Genomic DNA, 18,983 nt, shown 5'->3' on the forward strand with positions numbered 1-18,983 from the left:
TATGGGTGACAGTGCTTCTCAGATAACACTGTACAGTAATTGTTGACAAGTGCTGGCTTTCAAAACAGTAACTATCTGACAGTGTTTAAGTTCTCAGGATTTTATTTATTTTCATTTATGGGCTGTGACTGATAATATAAAATAGTGGCATCTTGACTATCATCTCAATAGAATTAGGATCATCAGTGATTTTATTTCTCAGAAAGACTTTCCTAAGCAACTATTCCATACACATTCCCTCGTGACAGCAGGAGAAAAAAGTTACACCCCCCCTCACTCTGGGCCATTCTTCAAGGTCATTTTTAACAGACATTTTGGCAGCAAGTCCAGGGCTCCTTTTCTTAACAAGAAGTTTTAAATTGCTGAGGAAACCTGGTATTGAATTACTTGTTTAGAAGGTGGGCTGCAAGATGGTGATTTTATATCGCCTGCCACGTTATCCACTGCGAGCTTGGAAAAGGCTGGAAACATCTGGTTAGAGCAGTGCCAAGATCTCAACAGCTGAAGGTCTTAAACTCACCGCCATGCAGGGGAGTGCGGACGCGACAGCAGCTCGTGGGGGCACACACCGCCCTTGTAGGAGCGGCCATGACAGCGGCGAGAACTCAAGAAGGGACGCATATCACCAGCACGACAAAAGTCAGGCTGTGTTACTAAGCCATGTCTCTGCTGGCTCTTCAAAACACGTTATCATTTTTTTAAGAGGAAACTGGGAAGACAGCCATATTATTCACAGGAACTTGCCTTTGTCACTTTCTGACTGTCCTTCAGTGCTCAGCTATTCAGCAGACCACAGTAGTATTTGAATTCAAAAGCATCCTTCCCCTCAGACACAAGGGGGCATTTCAGCTCGCTGAAGCTATTCATAACACAATCTGTAACGCTGAACCACAGAACTGATCTCTGGTTTAGGATGAAAAGGAAACCAAGACGTAGAACAACATTTTCCCTGAAAACTTAGTTTCAGCATTTCTACAGGTATCTGTTTTTAAAGTTCCTGAAACAGCTTATTCCCATCACGTACAGTATTTCCAGTGGCAACGGACAGAACAGGAAAGGGACATATTTCCTTAATTGCATCACAGCCTGAGTTACCACAAACCCATTTTCCATTCTGAATGTTTCAATTTCTCCTCCTCCCCTTTCAAACAAAAGCATAAGCAAAAAGACTCCTTTTCTCTACCAGCAGACCGAAATTCATTCAATCCTTCATTCATAACTCTATGCCTCCGACCTGTTTCTCTCTTCTTCACAGGATTCATTTATAATGAAACCTCAGGGAAGCTCCCAACTACCAAAATGTTGTACTGCATCTCTTGCAGTTACTCACAGTGAACATGAACCAGTTTATACTGTTTAAGTCTGGCACTTAAAAGCCTGTAGACCAGCCTTTCGTTACATAGTGAGCAGCCAGGCATACACGTAGTCTTCATAAACGTTTCCCCTTTTGAAATGGGGGCTGGGAAAAGGAGAGTAAAATAAAACCAAACCCAAAACACAGGAACAACCCCACCCCCCTGAAAATTTCAGTTCCATATTTCATTCAGCTCACTACGATCTTAAAAGTGGGTATCCCCAAGCCTTGGTTCCCAGGAAAAAAAAATTAGTATGAGGGATTTTGTGCTGTGTCTATGCACAGCCTACACAGTGAAGGTGCAGGTTTTGTTAAGAGCCGGTTGGCGCTATTTAGATGCAGATAAAAGACACTCTGGGGCATGATACTGGGGGAAGATTTATACCTAAGTATGCCTTTCTCCACAAATTAACTAAGGAAGCTTCCAAATATCTGAAACAGCAACAATTTAATGTTTCACAAGTGTCAGGACAGAATCAGAACAAGTTTTTAAGACGAAGCAAGTTTCGTAAGTGCATGGAAAATATGCAGGATATAGGACAAAGCTCTTTCCGAAAACTAAAACCATATGCCATGTTTAAGTGTTTCAGTTACAAGATTCAGAAGTAATAACTACAGAATATGTTAAGAACAAAACATAATGAAGTGTTGGCAGCTCTTACAGATCTAACATTACTTATCTCAGACCACACTTGTTTTGCAGCAAGTTTCATAGTATAAAAATCGGAGAATGTCATAAAAAAAGGGGTATGGCCAGTTCAACATTTATGTTTTCAGAAAACGATTAGGAAGGGTTTGGTTGAGTGTCACGAATACTGCCGTGCTCCAAGCAGGTGACTCTTAAGAGTTCAGTGGTAGCACTCTGGGGATACATCTGCATTGGGAACTGCAGGGGAGCAGACCATACTAAATTATTTGCTGCAGCTAGATTGCCTCCGATATCCAAGCCAGCTCATTTCTAGAGATAACTGGTAGCCTTAAACTACACTATATTCTATGCGATTAGCTTTTGACTACAAAAAACAGTTCAAGTCTTCCATTTGTTGCACAAACTTACCTCATGGCACCCTTGCAGCAGATTGGAGCTAAGCAGCTGGTGCATCTAACAAAAGGCGCAGATAATGCCATTTGTTGGGTTTTTGCTCTCCTCACTGCCCCAAATCCCCATGCTTACCAATACCATACTACCAACATATACAATTACTGATATCAAATAAAGTTGTTCCGGAGTGCAGTTGAAGTACCAATGGCTCAGAAAGACTAGGTGACTACTGTACCATAATTTACACATAGTATACTTTCAACACCCATGAATATAGGACTAAGTTTTAGACAAGTGATATGTTTTTATTTTTTTTTTTTAATTTCTAAAAAGTCTCTCCCTATATCCTTCTTGTACAACCAGAGCCACTGAAAAAGTAAGCTTACGTGCTTAGAAGTTCTCCGTAGGAACACAAGTGTTTAGAAAATACTGCATACACAACATTCACAGCCGCCTTCTACGGGCTTCCAAAGAGGTTACTTATTTGCAGAGTCAGTACACACACACAAAAAAAAAAGAAAAAAAAAAAAAGAAAAGATCACCAACAGCTGCTGTTTTAAGGCAACCTCAAGCTGTGTCATTACAAGTGCATTTTGTGTCACATGCTGCAGAGGACCTACAGATGTTCCCATCTGAGGTGTGTCAACGTTTGGAATTCGTCAGTATACAATTTACTTGGATGATGTTTCCTTCTCTCTCTCTTTTTTTTTTTTTTAAAAGGCCTCATCTACCTTTTTTGGTTTGCTTTAAATAAAAGTATTGCATTTTACTCAAAAATCAAAATGCGAAGTATGAGAGGAAGATGTAGTGAAAAATTCCTTGCATTTGCTTAAACAGAGCAAAAAGCTAACCTGGTACATCATGGAATTGAGATAACAGCTTTGCTAGTTCTTCAGTGGTTTCCAACTACACAAAGGAATTTCTTTCAAGTCAGACAGTTGTGCTAGATGACCACAAACATCAGCCCAGTTTCCATTAAGCCATCCTTTTTTCTAGTGTCTATAAGAAGTTTATTAGAAGCAAGTTTTCACTTGCAGGAGATAGATGCATATCATTAAATACACCTGAGATGGAGCAAAAATTGACAACGTTTCAGATACCGGGATTTGTAAAGATAGTCTAAAGCTCATTCTGTGAGCTGCACTGAAACGACAGGACAGTTCTTTACACAGCTTCACCTAGCAAAAAGATATTTTTTCTAATAAGGCATTAAATTAGTTTACTCTTTATGATCCCTTCTACCATGTTGTCAAACTTTCTCACTTCTATCTCCCACTCCCATTTCCAATTTCCGCACACCTCCAGTTCTATTTGCTCCAGTCTGCACCAGCAGAATGCAGTCATTGATAGTTTACAGGCTGCCTGCAAATACAGTTTCATAACGGAAACTATTCAGGTACGTCCAACAATGCCGTTACACAGCTGAAGGATCCTTAGCAGGAGGATGTGAAAACCACTGAGAACAGTAAATGGCATCTCGTCATATTGATGGTACGGCAGAGATTACCAAGTTTCTATGTTCACATTTTAGTCCAAAACTGCAAAAGACTTACAGTAAATGAATATTCAAAGATGTATTACCCCTTCAGATACACTTACTCACTTCTATAGTTATCAAGTGTAACATTTCACCAGATACAAAGCTTCAATCTAGGCTCTAATAAATCTTCATACTCTGTGCTAGCCAAGCTTCTTCTGTCCTTTTCAGATGAAATCGAGTTACTTGCACAGCTCTTTAGAAGATAAAGTGTCTAAGACACATGGCTTCTCATGGTCCAAATCTTAGCAGATTTTAATGCCACTGATGTAATATTCTGGAGAATCGACTATGTCTCAGTTTTGGTTTTAGTCAGACTTATCCTTTTTCTTTCCTGTTAAAGGCACTTTACTTGCAACAGCAGATCCTACAGCTGTAACACCTCCAGCCACAGCAGAAACACTTCCTTTGACTAGCCCCACTCCCATTGAAGGCACAGATGTGACCGCTGTTTTGGTAATTTCCAAGCTCTTCCCTCCAATCCAAGCAACACCCCCGATTGTGGCACCAACAGCTCCCTTCGTGACACTGAAGAGGCCACCAGTCACACGAGAAAGCATTCCAGGCTGCTGCTGCGGGTGGTCTTTTAATGAACCTAAGGGAGGAAATAACAATCGAGTCAATCACAGTGCTATGATCAAAGTATTTTCAAAAGTTGTTTGTAAGTATTTCCTTTTCTAGCCTAACCGCCATTGCACACAGCATATACTTACCTTGCAGGCCACTCTTCTTGGATGCTGATACAATACCATTGTTCCAAACAAGAAAAGACACTTTGCTGCAGCGAGACATACCTCAATGCTGTTTTCTAAAACACAAGTCAATACTGAGTCTACAAATATCAGGCATAAAGCTCCGAGATGGTTTTACATGATAAACTTCTGTCCTCTGTGTGCACCACCACTTTCCCAGACTCTGGAAAGTCTCATGGCCAAGTTAGCCTTATTTCTGGACTTAATTAATGGGGAGGGAACCCTCCTGTTCCCCCCATCCTAATATTCAGAGTTAACCCATGGGGGACACACACCTCAAAAAAGCAGCACCACTACCTTGCTGTTCAAATCTCTAAGGAAGGACTGGAAAAAGTTTCCTGGAGAAGCAGAGCCAAAGGTTTATTTAAAAGAAAGGGCTGTTCTTTGAAAAGAGTTCACCTTGAGACAAAGTTGTTTCTTTCCTTAATAATTACTGTTTTGAAGATGTGTTTATAAGGGTTGTGTGCAGGGGTCAGGAAAGAAGGAAAGAAAGTTACGAACAAGAGAGCAATCAGAGGAGTCGAAAGAAGTGCAAGAAGGACAAAACTGATGCCAACTCTTCACTGTATCACTTACTTTCTTCATCATGTACACAAATTTAAGTTTCTTCCAAAAAGGCATTTTCTGTAATTTGGATGGGGGAGGGGGGTGTCCAATGGCCAAGTAAACTTATTAAATACCAAAAGTGGTCCCCAAAGGCATTAACAGTAGCAAGAGTTACAGGCTCCCAACAGAAGTCCCAATATGATGCACAAAACAGTCTCAAACCATAGGATTTCTGCATGTTATTCAACCACGTAAATATGTTTTTTTCTTTTTAATGTTATGTTTAACGTGCACTTTGCAGAGTTTCTTGCTATATGCCGTGTAAGTCAATTCCTATTCCATATTTATAGTACAATTACATGGCCTCAAAATAATAGAAAGTATTAGAGTATTAGAAAGACTCCCCGAATTAGCCACTCAGCCTTCCAATAGTTTAGTATTACTTCATATTTCTAAACGTAGCCTTCAAAATCCTAAAGAGAGAGACGCACCTTGCCTCTACAGGGAATTAAGACAACTCCACGCCCCACTACTGCATAAGCAACATATAATCTTCAAAGAAGAAATAGGAATGTTGTATTTAAGAAATATCACCCACTGCACCTATAAACCAGCAGCTGTGACATGTTTGTCTGCAAGGTATTTTCAATGTGAACCTTGAAAAATCTCTGGTCTTCACAATGTTGTGAAGATAAGCATTTTTTAGCTCCTGTCTTGTCAATTCCTCACCAACCCCAAACACTTCTTAAAACAAAGTTTCAGAGAGAACCATGGCAAGAGACAGCCAGTTAACAGAAGTAGGGCAAGAGTTGCACAGTTTTTTGTATTTTCTAGCTACCTGTAGATAATATATGGGATTTAACAGATACATTTCCCTTTCTTAAGGAAAAACAACAGAGGGAACTAAGAAAAGAGCAAGTGGAACCACAGTGGGCAATGCTAGGGAAGAAACAAGCATTAAATAAAGAGGTGAGGGAGTCAGCAGCAGAAAGAACATGCTTGGAAAAGGACAATGAGTCTAGAGAGGCAGGGGAAAAGAAAAATCAGATCTAGATCCACCAGAGACCTATATCCAGCCCCTGTCAATACATCCACTCTGCCCTGTGACATGCCTCAGGAGAACCAGCAGAGCAGGGCTCTGCCTCCAGTGCCTTGACTGCTCACAACTCGCATTCAGAGGACAGCTTCCAAGAGTCTCCTCCCAGCACTCATCTACTACAAGATGAAAACTAAGGTGAACAACTTCCCATGCACCTCCAATGAGTTTGTGATAGTGCCAGGACTGACCCAGAACTCAGAATTCATTAAAAAATTTGGGAAGTTCAGAGTTTCTATATGCATGCCCAGAATAATTCAAACAAAAGATGCCATCTAAATGAGAGAATTTCTTGCAAGTTTGACAAAAAGAAAAAAAAGCATAAGGAGGAACAGTGCAGCTCAAGGGAGGAAAAAATATTAAAAATGCTTCTGGCTTACACTAGTCTCTTATTTAAGAAATTGATATAGATTACAGAAAGGGTCATGGAAACTAGAAACATAAATGACAGCCTTTTACTTAAAGCAAAGTAATACCCTTGCTGGTTCACCCTAGGCCAGTAGCATTCAACCTGGACATCTCCAGCAAAAATGCATTGCCAACACAAGCACACAGAGATCAGAATTTCTATTTACATACAGAAAGTCTTTAAAGAATCACACTCGAGAGGAGTATATAGAGCCTCGTGTAAAATCCACTGTCTAGGTATTATTCATTAGAGGATTCTTGTGACCAGACTTACACACCTTGTAAAAAATTTGGTCAGAAAGTGGTCCACTTCCACCTAACTGGATCACCATCATCAGGGTGAATGGGAGCAAAGTCTTATCACATTGAATTTTAAGAGCTGATTTCAGTAAATCAGACCTGATATTAGCAAGAAAGGACCCATCATAGCTAACTTAAAAAATAACAAGAGAGAAACAAACAAACAAAAGTAATCTTGACATGGTTTTCCTCCCATTACTTCAGGTAGCCAATCCTTTGACATCTACTCTGTTTCACAAGTGTAAATACTGACTGTGACTTGGTGTATTAATAATTTCTGGTGATGGTTGACACATTTCCGTTTCATTCCTGTTTGCATTGTCCATTAGATCTAGTAAATGCCTGCAGCTGCAAAGAACTTTTATTGCCGGTTGATTTCTATTCTAGGATATGCATTCCTGGTCTCCTTGTTTCTAACCAGTATGAGAAAGAAGGTAAAACAGATCATTCCTAAATCTAGGGAGAAAATGACACAAGTTCCCTGTTCAGGGGTTGGCTCTACCATGCTACCTTGCAGCCAGCTTCCTGCTGAAAAGAGTCCAACAGCAAACAAGGGTTTGAATGAATGTAGGTTGCAAAGGTTGGCGCCACTTGCAAAGCAGAAAATAAAGCATTAGAATAGCACTACTCATAGAAAGCGTGAGCACAAAAGCTTCTTCTACATATGTATTTCTTTAAACCCTTTGGGCACCAAGCTTGTCGAGTGTGATTTGGACGAACTGGAACTATTTATATCTTTACAAAAAAATGCAAATTGGTTTTGGAATTGAGCCTTTCCTCTAAGGATTTTTTTTGGCAGCCTGTTCAGAGAGACGATCTTCTTGCCAACATTGAACTGGTAGCCTTCCATCCACATTTGGCCATCTTTCTATGATAGTGTAAGCGTACCGCATACGAAGACCTTGCACGACATCTAAAACAGGGATGTTCTTCAAGGGTATTCCAAAATTTTAACTAAACTCATAAGGCTTGAAGAGTGCAGGTGAAACAGAATCAAAAGGAAAAAGCCTCTTCAAGGATGGCGTTTCCATTAAAGATAAGCTGTGTTTCATTCTACTCCTAACTACACCAACTTTCTCCACCTATTTAGACTTCATATTCAAACTGGTTATTGTCACACTGAAAGAAGATACTGTGCAGAAGACAGTGAGTCTCAATTGCTCACAAATTTTAAATAAAACCTTGCAATACCTAATGATGGTCAGACTCTGCTGTTATGCTCTGAATCTGGACAACCTACTGAATATTCCAGGAAGATAAAAAATGCCCTCGTTTCACTGCCTTCCTCAAGAAAGAATCGGTTGTAGTTTACCAGTTGGACCACAGTTCACTTTCTATACGTGAGGTTTAACAGCTAAAAACCACAATTCAATCTTTAAGGAGGGGGGGGGGGAGGGGGAAGGCACCGTAAAAATTAGACCTGAAGATGACACACATTAGGGCATAGTTTCCAACCTGGCATTTGCTTTCAGAAGTGCTTCTGGGATCTTGACAACTCCATAAGAGCTTAGAAAGAAAGGTTTTTGTCCTCACACCATGATACTGTAACAAGTTCAAGTATAGTAGAGCTTAAGAACCACGGTGCCACAAAAATCTATTTCTCCCTTTCCTCTCATCTTCTTGTACTCGTGTGTCCTGTCTAATAGTTGTTAAGAATAGAGCGAGCTATTCCACTTCAATCCCTTCTGCTACAGTTAGTGGATAATACTGTTGTTCAAGTGAAGTAAATTGTTCAGTTATACACCATGTAAAAGCCAAGAAAAAAACCCAAACCAACAAACAAACAGAGCTTTAAAGGGCCATTGTAAATCGAAGAGCAAGGAAACGAGATGAATCGGGACTCACTGACCTCTACATCCAAACACATTTGGTCTTAAAGCAAGAAAAAACAGAACACAGACAACCTATGTGCCAAGAATGGCTTTTGACCTTGTATGCTTCCAGTCACATTATGCAACCAGGACTCTTCACAGTCCTGCAGTTCCACAGCCCGGAAGGTAACTCTGCTCATTTGCAACTGCATTTCCTCTGCAGATCTAATAACCAATTTAAGATTAATTCGATTCAGGAGACCAAGATGCCACTGGATTAATGAAGTCAAATGTGTGTTTGTTTTTATGAAACCATGAGATTAAGTAAACAGTTAGAACCACAGTTAATGGTATGATGGAAAAGGGTCTCCAAAAGTAGTAATAAAGTTCCACATATTTTTAAACACAGCTTGTTTAAAAGTCACAAGCACTATGAACTCAGCAAGGTCTCCAAAAGTGAAGCTGGGCTCTTCCCATCTCATATAACGAACAGCAGAAATAAATACCCATTGAACCAATTCACATTTCTGGAAACTAATCTGCGAATTATGTCCTGCAGTATCTTCCTGTCTTCTCTACAATTTATCAGTACAGTTGTTTACTGAGTTATATTCAGCGGCCTTACTGTAATCAGGATAATGCAGAAGGGAACAATAATCCAGGCCCATCCCATCCCAGGGTTGGCTTGCTTACTGTTACTTAAATGAAGGTTAAAGTGTTCAGCTTGCAGATCCATTTTTTTTTTTTAAGAGAGAACTGAACTTCTGATGAATTTCTATGAACTTACTTCGTATTATGAAAATCAATACATACCTTCTGGTGGTTCATCATGAAGGTATGATGGGACTTCCTGTTGATTTTTGTCCGTTTGATTCATTATTGCCTAAAAAAGAAATTCACATACGCTATACATCTTTTCTGGCAAAGCATAAATGTAACCCATGAATCCAAAATTCATGTAGTTTAAGTTCCACAGAAAAGGAACTCCTTTTTCATTACTAGGTAAGCTAGCAGCTCCTGCCAAACTACTGCTCTTTTTATTATCGGACTGTGCTTTTGCATTCTTCAGCCACACTCAATACTAGAAAAAGGAGCCCTCCACCAGGTCAGCAGGCTTGGTGAGAGCTGCTACTCCACACCAAGTGCATCTCAAACCTAAAAAGCAATCAGGAAGAAAACCAGTATAAAAATAAAACAGCCACTGCCGTACAACAGCTTATGTTTATGTACTAGAAAAGAAAAGCCTAGTGATCATAGAGATGGTGGGCACTTGAAAAACAACAGCAGCATGCCTATAAGATCTGTTAGTACCTGGAAAGCAGTAGTTTAAAGAAACAAGTCCTTGAAGCAGAATTTGAATAAATGCCAAGAAAACAAGATGGAAGAATTGTAATGAAAACACTCCATTTATCTTGTAGTGGTATTGCATACACTGTGTGGTGACAGCAGCAGAACTAGGGTGTTTCAACTCCACACAAGATTTCCAATGAAAACATTTCAGAAAGAAAATTTCTTTACACCAAAAACTGTTTCGTAGAGCAGTTCTAGAGCAGCAGTCCCTGACACTGCGGGGAAGCACAGGAGAAAGCTCAAATCAGCAGCTCTGCTTATGACATTTTACCTTCAGAGGGGAAGAAAGCAATATCTAGTACAGGTTTCCCTCCTGCTTTCCTCCCCCACCAAAGCGTGCCTTGGTGTTAAGGCCTGCCTCCTCCCCTGAGCCCTCCTGCCAATCCTGCTTTCCCTCCTCAGCAGGAACTGAGGTGAAAGGAGAAAGAAAAACAAGTTGCATTATACCACTCAGCATCCTTCTATCTTCTTGCCAGTGACCTCTTAGTTCCCTTCTCCCTGCACATATACACAAGCCTTTAAGTCATTTAATTTCTTCCAGGAGTCACCAACCACCACAAAAATAATTCCAGCCTCTCTTGCCATGCCCAGATGTCTCTGTACCCCCTCTGGGTGAGAAAACAGTGGCTGGGATCTAAAGAAGGGATGAGGAGGCAGAAGCAGAACTTGAGGGTGGGAAGACTCACCTAGAAAACAACAGCTAAAACCCTCACAGTATAATTATGAAGTCAAAACATCACAGTAAAAACTGGCACCCACACACTAAATGATAGATCTTTGGATGCGAAGCAAGCCCAAATTGAATATTAAAGAGTCCTCACAATCAGCACTAAGGGTATCAGTTCACGACTCAGAAAACATGGGTACCTTTACACAAGAAGCTGAACAGGAAAGCAAGCAAAAAAAAACCTACTACCAGGATGGCTGATTTGATGGCAACGCTGAACAAGTACCTCTCAAAAGCCAGAAACACAAATGTGGAAGCTAAGAAATAGGAAAGTCAGTAGCAACACATCAAGATGGAAGACTAAATACATGAGGGCTAAAAGACAATTTGAGAAAGTATCAGTTATATAATTCCTTGTGCTTTTATTTAATCACAGGTCAGTAAGTCAAGGGGGAAGGGGAGCGCGCCCGACCGATCACAAGGAGCAACTGAGGGCGACCAGGTTCTGAGAAAGGACTGGATTCAGATACTAGGCGATTTCTCTGCATTCATCTAATGCAAGCTGGAAGAAATATAAAGATTTCATCCTCATTGTGTGAAGTTACATCTAGGCTGTTGCTTTTTTCCAATCTGAAACAAAAATGTCAAGCACTGTAAGAAAGAGAAGACAGACACTGTAAGAAACTGACAGGCCTGACATTATTTTATCAAAACATCTGTACAAAGCTGAAGTAACTGTGTTTCTACTTGACACGTGGCCATTCTGTTCGTTAAGATGATTACTGTATCAGGAATTTGGAAGGAGGTTTTTTTGTTTGTTGCATTAGGGAAAGTCCTAAAAAAAAAAAAAAAAAAGGAAAATCACAACCTAGCAAGCCTTACTTCAAACAAAGGAATAAAAAAAGTGACCAAAAGAGTTTTAAAGCAGACTCAAGGGAAACACAAATTAATTAAGCCAGAGAGAAATTAATTTTTATAAGGAACTACCTCCACTAATATATTTGTACCTAGCCTGCATGTAACTTGCAAAAGAAACCCAGATGCAATTGCTTGTTTGAGCTTCCAAAAAGTTTCTGTCAACAATTCCTCATAAGAGGCTCAGAAATGTTATTTAATCTTATAAGGAGAGACAAAATACTGTTAGGAGAGACAAAATACTGTTAGGGATCATCAACAAGTTTAGAGGGGAGTTGGAGTAAGTTACCAGTTTTGAACATGGCAGAACACTATAAAGTGTCACAAGGCTCCATGCAAGTTTTAATATTTTCCACTATTAAGAAGGTACTGGACACCACAGCACTGACAGCAGATACAGCCCCGATGAAGTACCAAGGCTCTCTTGCGCTAGGCATCACACAAGTATTTCATTAAGACAAGACCTGTCCAATGGAAAGAATCAGAGTAAGACTGGCAAACAGACAGCGCAGGGAAAAGATGCCTTCATAACTCTCCGTAATCTAGGTTGGGCTACTGTCAGATTTGCTTGCAGTTCCTGCAAAGCCAAATGAGCAAAGCAATGTACAGGCAGGGGAGTTTCACAGCAGAGTTTCTAGTTTAGTGATAAAGTATTAAAAAAAAAAAAAGCGTAGAAAATTGCAGCGCTACATAAAAAACAGTGACAAGATTAGGTATTTGCTCCCCTGCTACCTTCCCCAGAACCTTAAGGTTACGTAATTCTTGACCACAGCTACTTTTTAAAAGTTAGACAGGAATATTACACAATATATCACGCATATGCAATGATTTAACACACTTGCAACTCCTTCTAAACCACAGAAATACTTCACCCTCTTACAACTACATGGACCACAGTGGTCTATCTCCCACAGCTCAGGCACCAGTAACCTGCTGCTGTCAGACCCCAGAAGCCAATGGAGTACTACATGGGCCTAAGAAGAGCAGCTAAGGGAAAATAAATCACTGTTGGTAGGACTGAACTTGTTCCGCACAGAAGGGAGCCTTCAGGGGTCTGCAGGTCAGAAAGTTGGAAGACTAATGTATGACGTGTGGTTCTACAGGCGCCTGGAAGCACTCCAGGGATGCTCCAAGAGATGTGCCTAACCAACTTGTGCTAGTTTTTACTCACTGTTCTCCTACTGCATCATTGTGAGTGAAAACAGAATCACATCACTGTCAGAAAAGGCTCAAAACAGTACTTGGTACCCAAGGGAGCTCACAAAGCACAATTCAAGTCCTTTTGTTTTTCTGTAGAAGCTCTCCAGCTCTTTCCAGAATCACAGAATCAGGACCAAGATCTAACAAAGGACTTAAGCAGAAAATTTTAAGATATCTAGGTTACAGCCTGCATCATGCATCCTTGTAGCCAATTTAACGCATCAGGAGACTTAAGCGCCTCTGAAAAGTGATCCAAAATCCTGTGTGCTGAACAAGTGTAACACCTCTGGGGAACAGGAACTAGTACACACAGGAGCATGTCTTAAACCTGGCTCCCCTCTAGAGATTTAAGGCGAGTATTTCTATTGACTGGAGGTCAAAGGCCTGGAATAACTGCTTGGTGGCAGATGACTTCATCCAGTCTTCAGATGAAGAGGGCAGGAATATAATTTTTTTTTCTTCAAAAATTGGGAGTTAGAAAAGCAGAAACCACTCACTATCTTTTACGTAATACCATCAAGGTGAAAGCACTCACTTACAGTTCAACACCTCCTTCGTCTAGTAAGATCCAAGCTCCTATGTCCCACGTTGCAGGAGTCCCCGGGTCACCAGTCTGTAGTGTATCCTAAGGGAGGTTCCTCTTCACCCTTCCTGCTGAAGCTGTGTCCCCGCAAAGAAGAAGAAAGCAAAATTCATGAGACCCAATAGAGATTACAACTCAGCTAACACCTAAGGCAGAGATCTGGAGGTGCAAGGATAAGACTTTTGTGCAAAGAATTAGGTCATTCAGACACGGTATTGATTAAGGAACTTTGGAAACTTAAGTTGGAAGCTGCAGATTCCAAGTCCCCTATGCACTGAATCATTAGTCACACTTACTACTGGTATTGCAAGCACATGCAACAAGGCAAAGATTTATCAGAAGCCTGAACTTTGGAACTTTTCTGATACGTTTTTCAGAATCTTCTTCAAAGTATGCTAAGGCTGCCCAAAAAAAAGGGAAAAAGAAAGCAAGCAAATAGATCTTCCTCTGGCATTTTCATCCTGTGATGCCAAATTCACAGTGTGTTGTGTGACTGGGGAAAAGCCTCTAGCTTCATTTAACACCTGCATTAAATGATCACATGGAATGAGGTGGTATCTCTATGAGCCTTGGCAGAACTCATACAGACATTCATGAAGCAGACATCTAGCATATCAGTGGCACTCTCCAGTCTCCTTCTTCATCCATGCAGATGAATATGTAAGCTTTGTATTTTCTTATGTTAAGATGTGGAAGCAAGCCCAGATCTTAAAAGAGATTTCAAACAGGCACACATGGAAACTACTTTCTCTGTTTTTTTCCTGTGTGCTTATGAGGGTGCTAGCCATTCAAGAGATAAGGGATAACTTCTCATCTTTTTTAACAACACATTAAAATTTGTATCAACCTTCATACTAAAAAAAAAAAAAAAAAAAAAAGGAAGTCACTCTTTCAATTGGTTTTAAAGAAGAAAACAATTTCATATTGTCAGAATATGAAATATATAGAAACCTTTGAAGTTTAACATAGTTGTAAGGAAAGAAGTGGTTTAGAAGAGGATTTTTGATTCAAGAGCTCTTTATAACATTAACACTGTTACAGAACTCTGAATGAAAGCGCTAGGAAGCTCTGGAGGTAATGGTACAGCCACACGCACATTCACATCAAAGCTGATTAAAATAAAATCTTCTCACCAAATATATTCCTTCGTGAAGATGTCTAGTTAGTTGTTTCCACAAAAGTATTCTGCATACACCTACGAGAAAAGTAGAAGGTTAATGACATCTTATGGAACGGCGCTACTGTCACGTACCTGCCATGGGACTATGGTGGGAATCATAAATACAAAGCCCCACACTGGGGGAGAAGCACACTCAGCATGGCCTTAAGATGCCAAAATTTTATGAGATTTGTCTCACCAAAACGCCAATTCCTTCTGTGTTCTTGAGCAATGGAGATAATTTTACTTGCTCCATATACTGTCATGAGGATTACTAAGAAGCTGTGCCCTGTGGTAATCAATGTTAAGACACAACCTCTCCTTAACCAGTCTGCAGTTCTTGGACAGCAATTTGCGTAAAATTTTAGCCTTCCATTGAGAAGCGGGCTCTAATAATTAGACGTGTGTGCAACTTCCCGAGCTTCAGATGATGCCCTTGATGTCCTTCTGACTTTACAGACAAAAAGCCCTACTGTTTCTGCACAGCAAACCTGGCCCAAGCGGCAGCCAGTAAAAACTGGCTTGTTTCAACGCCGCTACTCAGATATTTGCGGGCAGCAATGAAACTACCCAAGGATGGGGCCAATTTCAGCTGGCAGCATAACGCTGCTCCAGAAGGCTGCAGCAGCAGACAGCGCGGGAACTATTCACCTGACAGAACTGCAAACAAACCGATTGCCTCGTCTTAGTCCACCACGAAAAAATTATCTTCCTTCTGCCCACCAGCTATGCAGTTAGAAAGCTTGGCTACAGAGATGAGGGAAAACAAAACCACCCTTGCCACGTGCATGGCTCTCCTTCCCCTCTTTCAGCGGCTGCAGCAGATTTCAAAATGAACCCGATGTCTTTCATGTACATGAAAAAGAAGTATTTTTAGGGATGATACTTTAAGAAATACATTTTGGAAAGAGTAACAGTGCTCTACTCTTCAAATTAAACAAGGAAATAAGCATGAAGCCAAAAAGATAATCCCACCCATGGCTGCTTTTCAGGGTACTGCTTCAAGCTGCACAAGCGACCCCTGACTTTCCGCCTTGGATTAGAGCTTGTAACATATTAGGAGTAAGAGTGCTCAGTGCTGTTAGCTCTCTCAGACACAATCCTCAGAGTACAGCCGATATGGAAATGTGTTTTTCAGTTAGTTAATGCAAGGGAGACAGCTGACTGAGCTTCTGCAAGAAGAAAGAGTCGATGCTAACAGCACTGAAGTAAAAAAAAACAAATCCAGGCACGTAGAAAGCGTGTAGCTAAAAACCAAGAGCATAGCTGACATTTCAACAAGCCTTCTGTTTAAAAGCCAAGTTTCAAAATTCAGATTTATATACAAAGCAGGACCGACTTGGAAGCAAGCATGCCCGTTTCAGAGGGAAAAAGACAGTTTTCAGGGAAAGACTATGGCAAGTTGATCAGAAGTTTCCAGGTGTGAACCACAGCTTACTTTTAAACCTCTAGCAGGATGAGCTAAACCTTCCCCCCCCCACCACCAAAAGATACCAAGTCTGCCGCAAAAAATATAAACAACAGGCTCACAGCATACAGGGTTCAGCACACAGCTGGGAAGGTAATGCAATGTATCTGTATTAAAAAACAAACAAACACACACCACAATTAAAGGCAAAAAAAAAAGGCATATCTCCTGAAAAAAAAAACCAAACCCCTTAACTCTGCCCGGGACATTATAGCATCGTATCTGCCTATAAGAGAATCCAGCATTTCTCCATCACCCTCAACTAAAATACAGATCAGGCTGCAGAAGAGGCTCTAGGGAACACCTAGATGTTCAACACCTGATGTTGGCAAACAAAATTTCCTCTGAAGCAAGGATTCGCAAGATACCAAATCAAAGGCACAGGAACCCAAATTCCCCTTTTCTAGTCCTCCAAAACTAGTTTCTACAAATTAAATGGTAAATTCCAGTAACGCACAGGGGACAGCTTCAGAAACACCAAGAACTTGCTCCATTTTACCAGTCCTGTCAGCCTCCGCCTCCTGCTAGCTCAGCTTTCCAAAGCAGAGCCTTCCCCATTTCTTCTAAGGCTATCCCAAAGCCTGAGCTCCACACCCACCTCAGCTCTCCTTTTCCACCAGGCCTACAAAGACAAATCCTGACAGTGCCTAACAGCCAGAGAGATAAAGCAGCTGCTGAACTTCCTTGCCACCCCTGCTAATGAAATAATGAACTTTTTCCCCAGCGTCCACCACCTGTTTGTTGGTTCCTGTCTGACATTTAGACCTGTTCGCTTGCCGGACAAGGACCACCTTTTGGTTTGCGCTTTTGCAACACAGTCCATTTCTATACTGAGGAGGCAACACCAACTCTACTGAATGTTTAACCAGAGCTTAACAGAAAGCTTTAAAAAAAAAAGTCTGGATAGTATTTACAGAGCAGTCTTAAAATTGATGTGCATACAAACCAGTATTTGTGTACTACATTAAGCTATCTTGTATGTACCTTCCAATTATACAGAGACATGCTGCCCAAAGCAATGCTCTGGACACACTGAAGCAGGCTACGTGCACTTGGTATTTATGTTCCTTACAGACTGACATCCTGAATCAGAGTTCTCATTTTCAGCTCGGTTAAATGAGCAGAAGGAAGCATTTAATCGCATCTGCAGAGGCTATCTATAAGCTTCGCACAATGACCAGAACCAGCTGCACGGCTAAAATAACTTGCATTTATTTTCAGGCCACACCACATAAACGCCTAGGCTAGGCGAATGCTGAAAGCTAATGCTCCCACACAGTTCACAAAACGCTCTTCCAGATTCTGCTCCATCAAGCTGGACTTGAGAGAAACAGATGAAATAAAGAGCAGGGCACTACAGGAAACATGAGTACAGCAAAGGTTAAAAAGAAAAAGAGAAAACCCGAAACAAAGCTTCTCCTGGCACGGAGAAGTTCACGGGGGAGAACACGACCAGGCAGGAGCGCGGCCAAGGCGAGCACGGCTTCCTCAGCTGCCCTCCCGGGCAGGCGGCAGGCGCTCCGCCACGGACGCGGGCAGCGCGGCGCCCGGCCCAGGGAGGGCGGCAGCGGCAGGACGCGGCAGCCGCCCCCCAGCCCGGTCCGGGCCCCGCACCCAAGGAGGCGCCAACTCCGGCCCGTCGAGGCCCTACACCCCCCTCGTAGGGCGGCCCGAGACCCCGCAGGCCCCGCCACGTCCTCCCCTCGCAGCTACCTGCCTCCCCGGCAGAGCTCGGGAGACCGCCCGGCAGCGACCTCCGCCCGCTTCCCTCGCCGGGCCGACCGCGGGCCGCGCCGGGCACCTCGGCGCAGGGCGGCGGCACTGACGTGGCAGGCAAGGCCGCGGCGGAGCCACTACGGCCGACCCGGCCCTCCCTCCCTCCCTCACGCCCCCCGGTGCCGCGGCAGGAAGCACAAAGGCGGGCGCCGGGCCGCCGGCGCGGCGGGAAGGCGCCGGGGGCAGGTGGCGGCGGCGGCCCCGCTTCCCCGGGCCCGCCTCTCCCGCCGGCGGCTCCGCCGGGGCGCGCCGGGTCCCCTCCCGCCTCCTCCCCCAGAAGTTTCCCTTCCTCCGCGGGGAGGAGAACAGGGGAGGCAGGAAGGGCGCTCGGGCGGCTGCCCGCCCGCCTGCCGGGCTCCCCCGGCTAACGGCGCAGCGCGGCCGGGGCGGCAGCGGCCGCTCAGCCCTCACTCACCGCGCAGCGGACACAGCTCGGCTCCGCCGCAGACTTTACTCCCGCTCCTTTCCCCGCTGCCGACGTGGCGCCCGCCGCCGCCCGCCCCGTCGGCGCCCGCAGACCCCGCCCCAGCGCCCGGCGCGGCGCGCCCCCTCCGCGGCCGGGGGGCGCGCAGGCGCCGCCGCTCCCGCCCCCTCTCCGCCCCGAGGGTGCCGGGGGGCCCTCGCGGCGTCACCCCCATCGCGGCCTCCTCCTGCGGCGCCACACAGCCCTGCCGGCCGCCCTCGGAGCGGGCAGGGCCGCCCCCGGGGGCCTACGTAGGCCCCGGCCCGACCCTCATGGCCCTCACAGGCGCGCGGGCACTTTCCCCCCCCGGGGAACGGGGCAGGCCCTGACAGGCAGGGCCCGGCTCCCCCAAGGGCCCGTGTGGGTCCTGCGCTAAGCGGGGCCTCGGTGGCTGCGGGGCCGGGGCACCGAGGTGGAGGAAGATGCCGGGTAGTGGTAGGGCGGAGGAGAGAAGGAAAGGGATGGCAGCGTTGCCGTCGCTGACCGAGATGCTGCAGGGTGCGGGAGTTTGGCTTGTGGCACTTGGTTGGGCTGGGGAGTGCCTTGGCCGAGAGGT

At 43.5% G+C, this 18,983-nt stretch overlaps 1 protein-coding gene across 4 annotated transcripts; it reads right to left on the minus strand.

The window, feature by feature from the left end:
* Window positions 1–1,783: 1,783 nt before the first annotated feature.
* Window positions 1,784–18,465, minus strand: TMEM263 (transmembrane protein 263). 4 transcript variants are annotated; one of them, XM_075156731.1, is made up of 6 exons: window positions 17,902–18,054; window positions 15,696–15,892; window positions 14,695–14,756; window positions 13,518–13,638; window positions 9,660–9,729; window positions 1,784–4,528 (listed from the first exon to the last, which is right to left on the minus strand). In XM_075156731.1, the coding sequence occupies exons 5-6, from the start codon at window positions 9,721–9,723 to the stop codon at window positions 4,242–4,244; spliced, it is 351 nt and encodes a 116-aa protein (XP_075012832.1). In that variant the 5' UTR covers window positions 9,724–9,729; window positions 13,518–13,638; window positions 14,695–14,756; window positions 15,696–15,892; window positions 17,902–18,054; the 3' UTR covers window positions 1,784–4,241. The 4 variants fall into 4 exon arrangements, with proteins under 4 accessions (XP_075012832.1, XP_075012811.1, XP_075012842.1 ...); XM_075156710.1 differs by lacking the exons at window positions 15,696–15,892; window positions 17,902–18,054 and adding an exon at window positions 18,380–18,465; XM_075156741.1 differs by lacking the exon at window positions 15,696–15,892.
* Between the last annotated feature and the right edge of the window lie 518 nt (window positions 18,466–18,983).

The sequence above is a fragment of the Calonectris borealis genome, chromosome 1 (genome assembly GCF_964195595.1).
Source record: "Calonectris borealis chromosome 1, bCalBor7.hap1.2, whole genome shotgun sequence".
Lineage (NCBI taxonomy): Eukaryota > Metazoa > Chordata > Aves > Procellariiformes > Procellariidae > Calonectris > Calonectris borealis.

Coding starts and splice junctions, on each gene's coding strand:
- TMEM263 (XM_075156710.1), bottom strand. CDS start 9,723: ATGAATCAAACGGACAAAAATCAACAGGAAGTCCCATCATACCTTCAT. Junction 4,529..9,659: donor TCATGATGAACCACCAGAAG/GTATGTATTGAT, acceptor TTCCTCCCTTAG/GTTCATTAAAAGACCACCCG.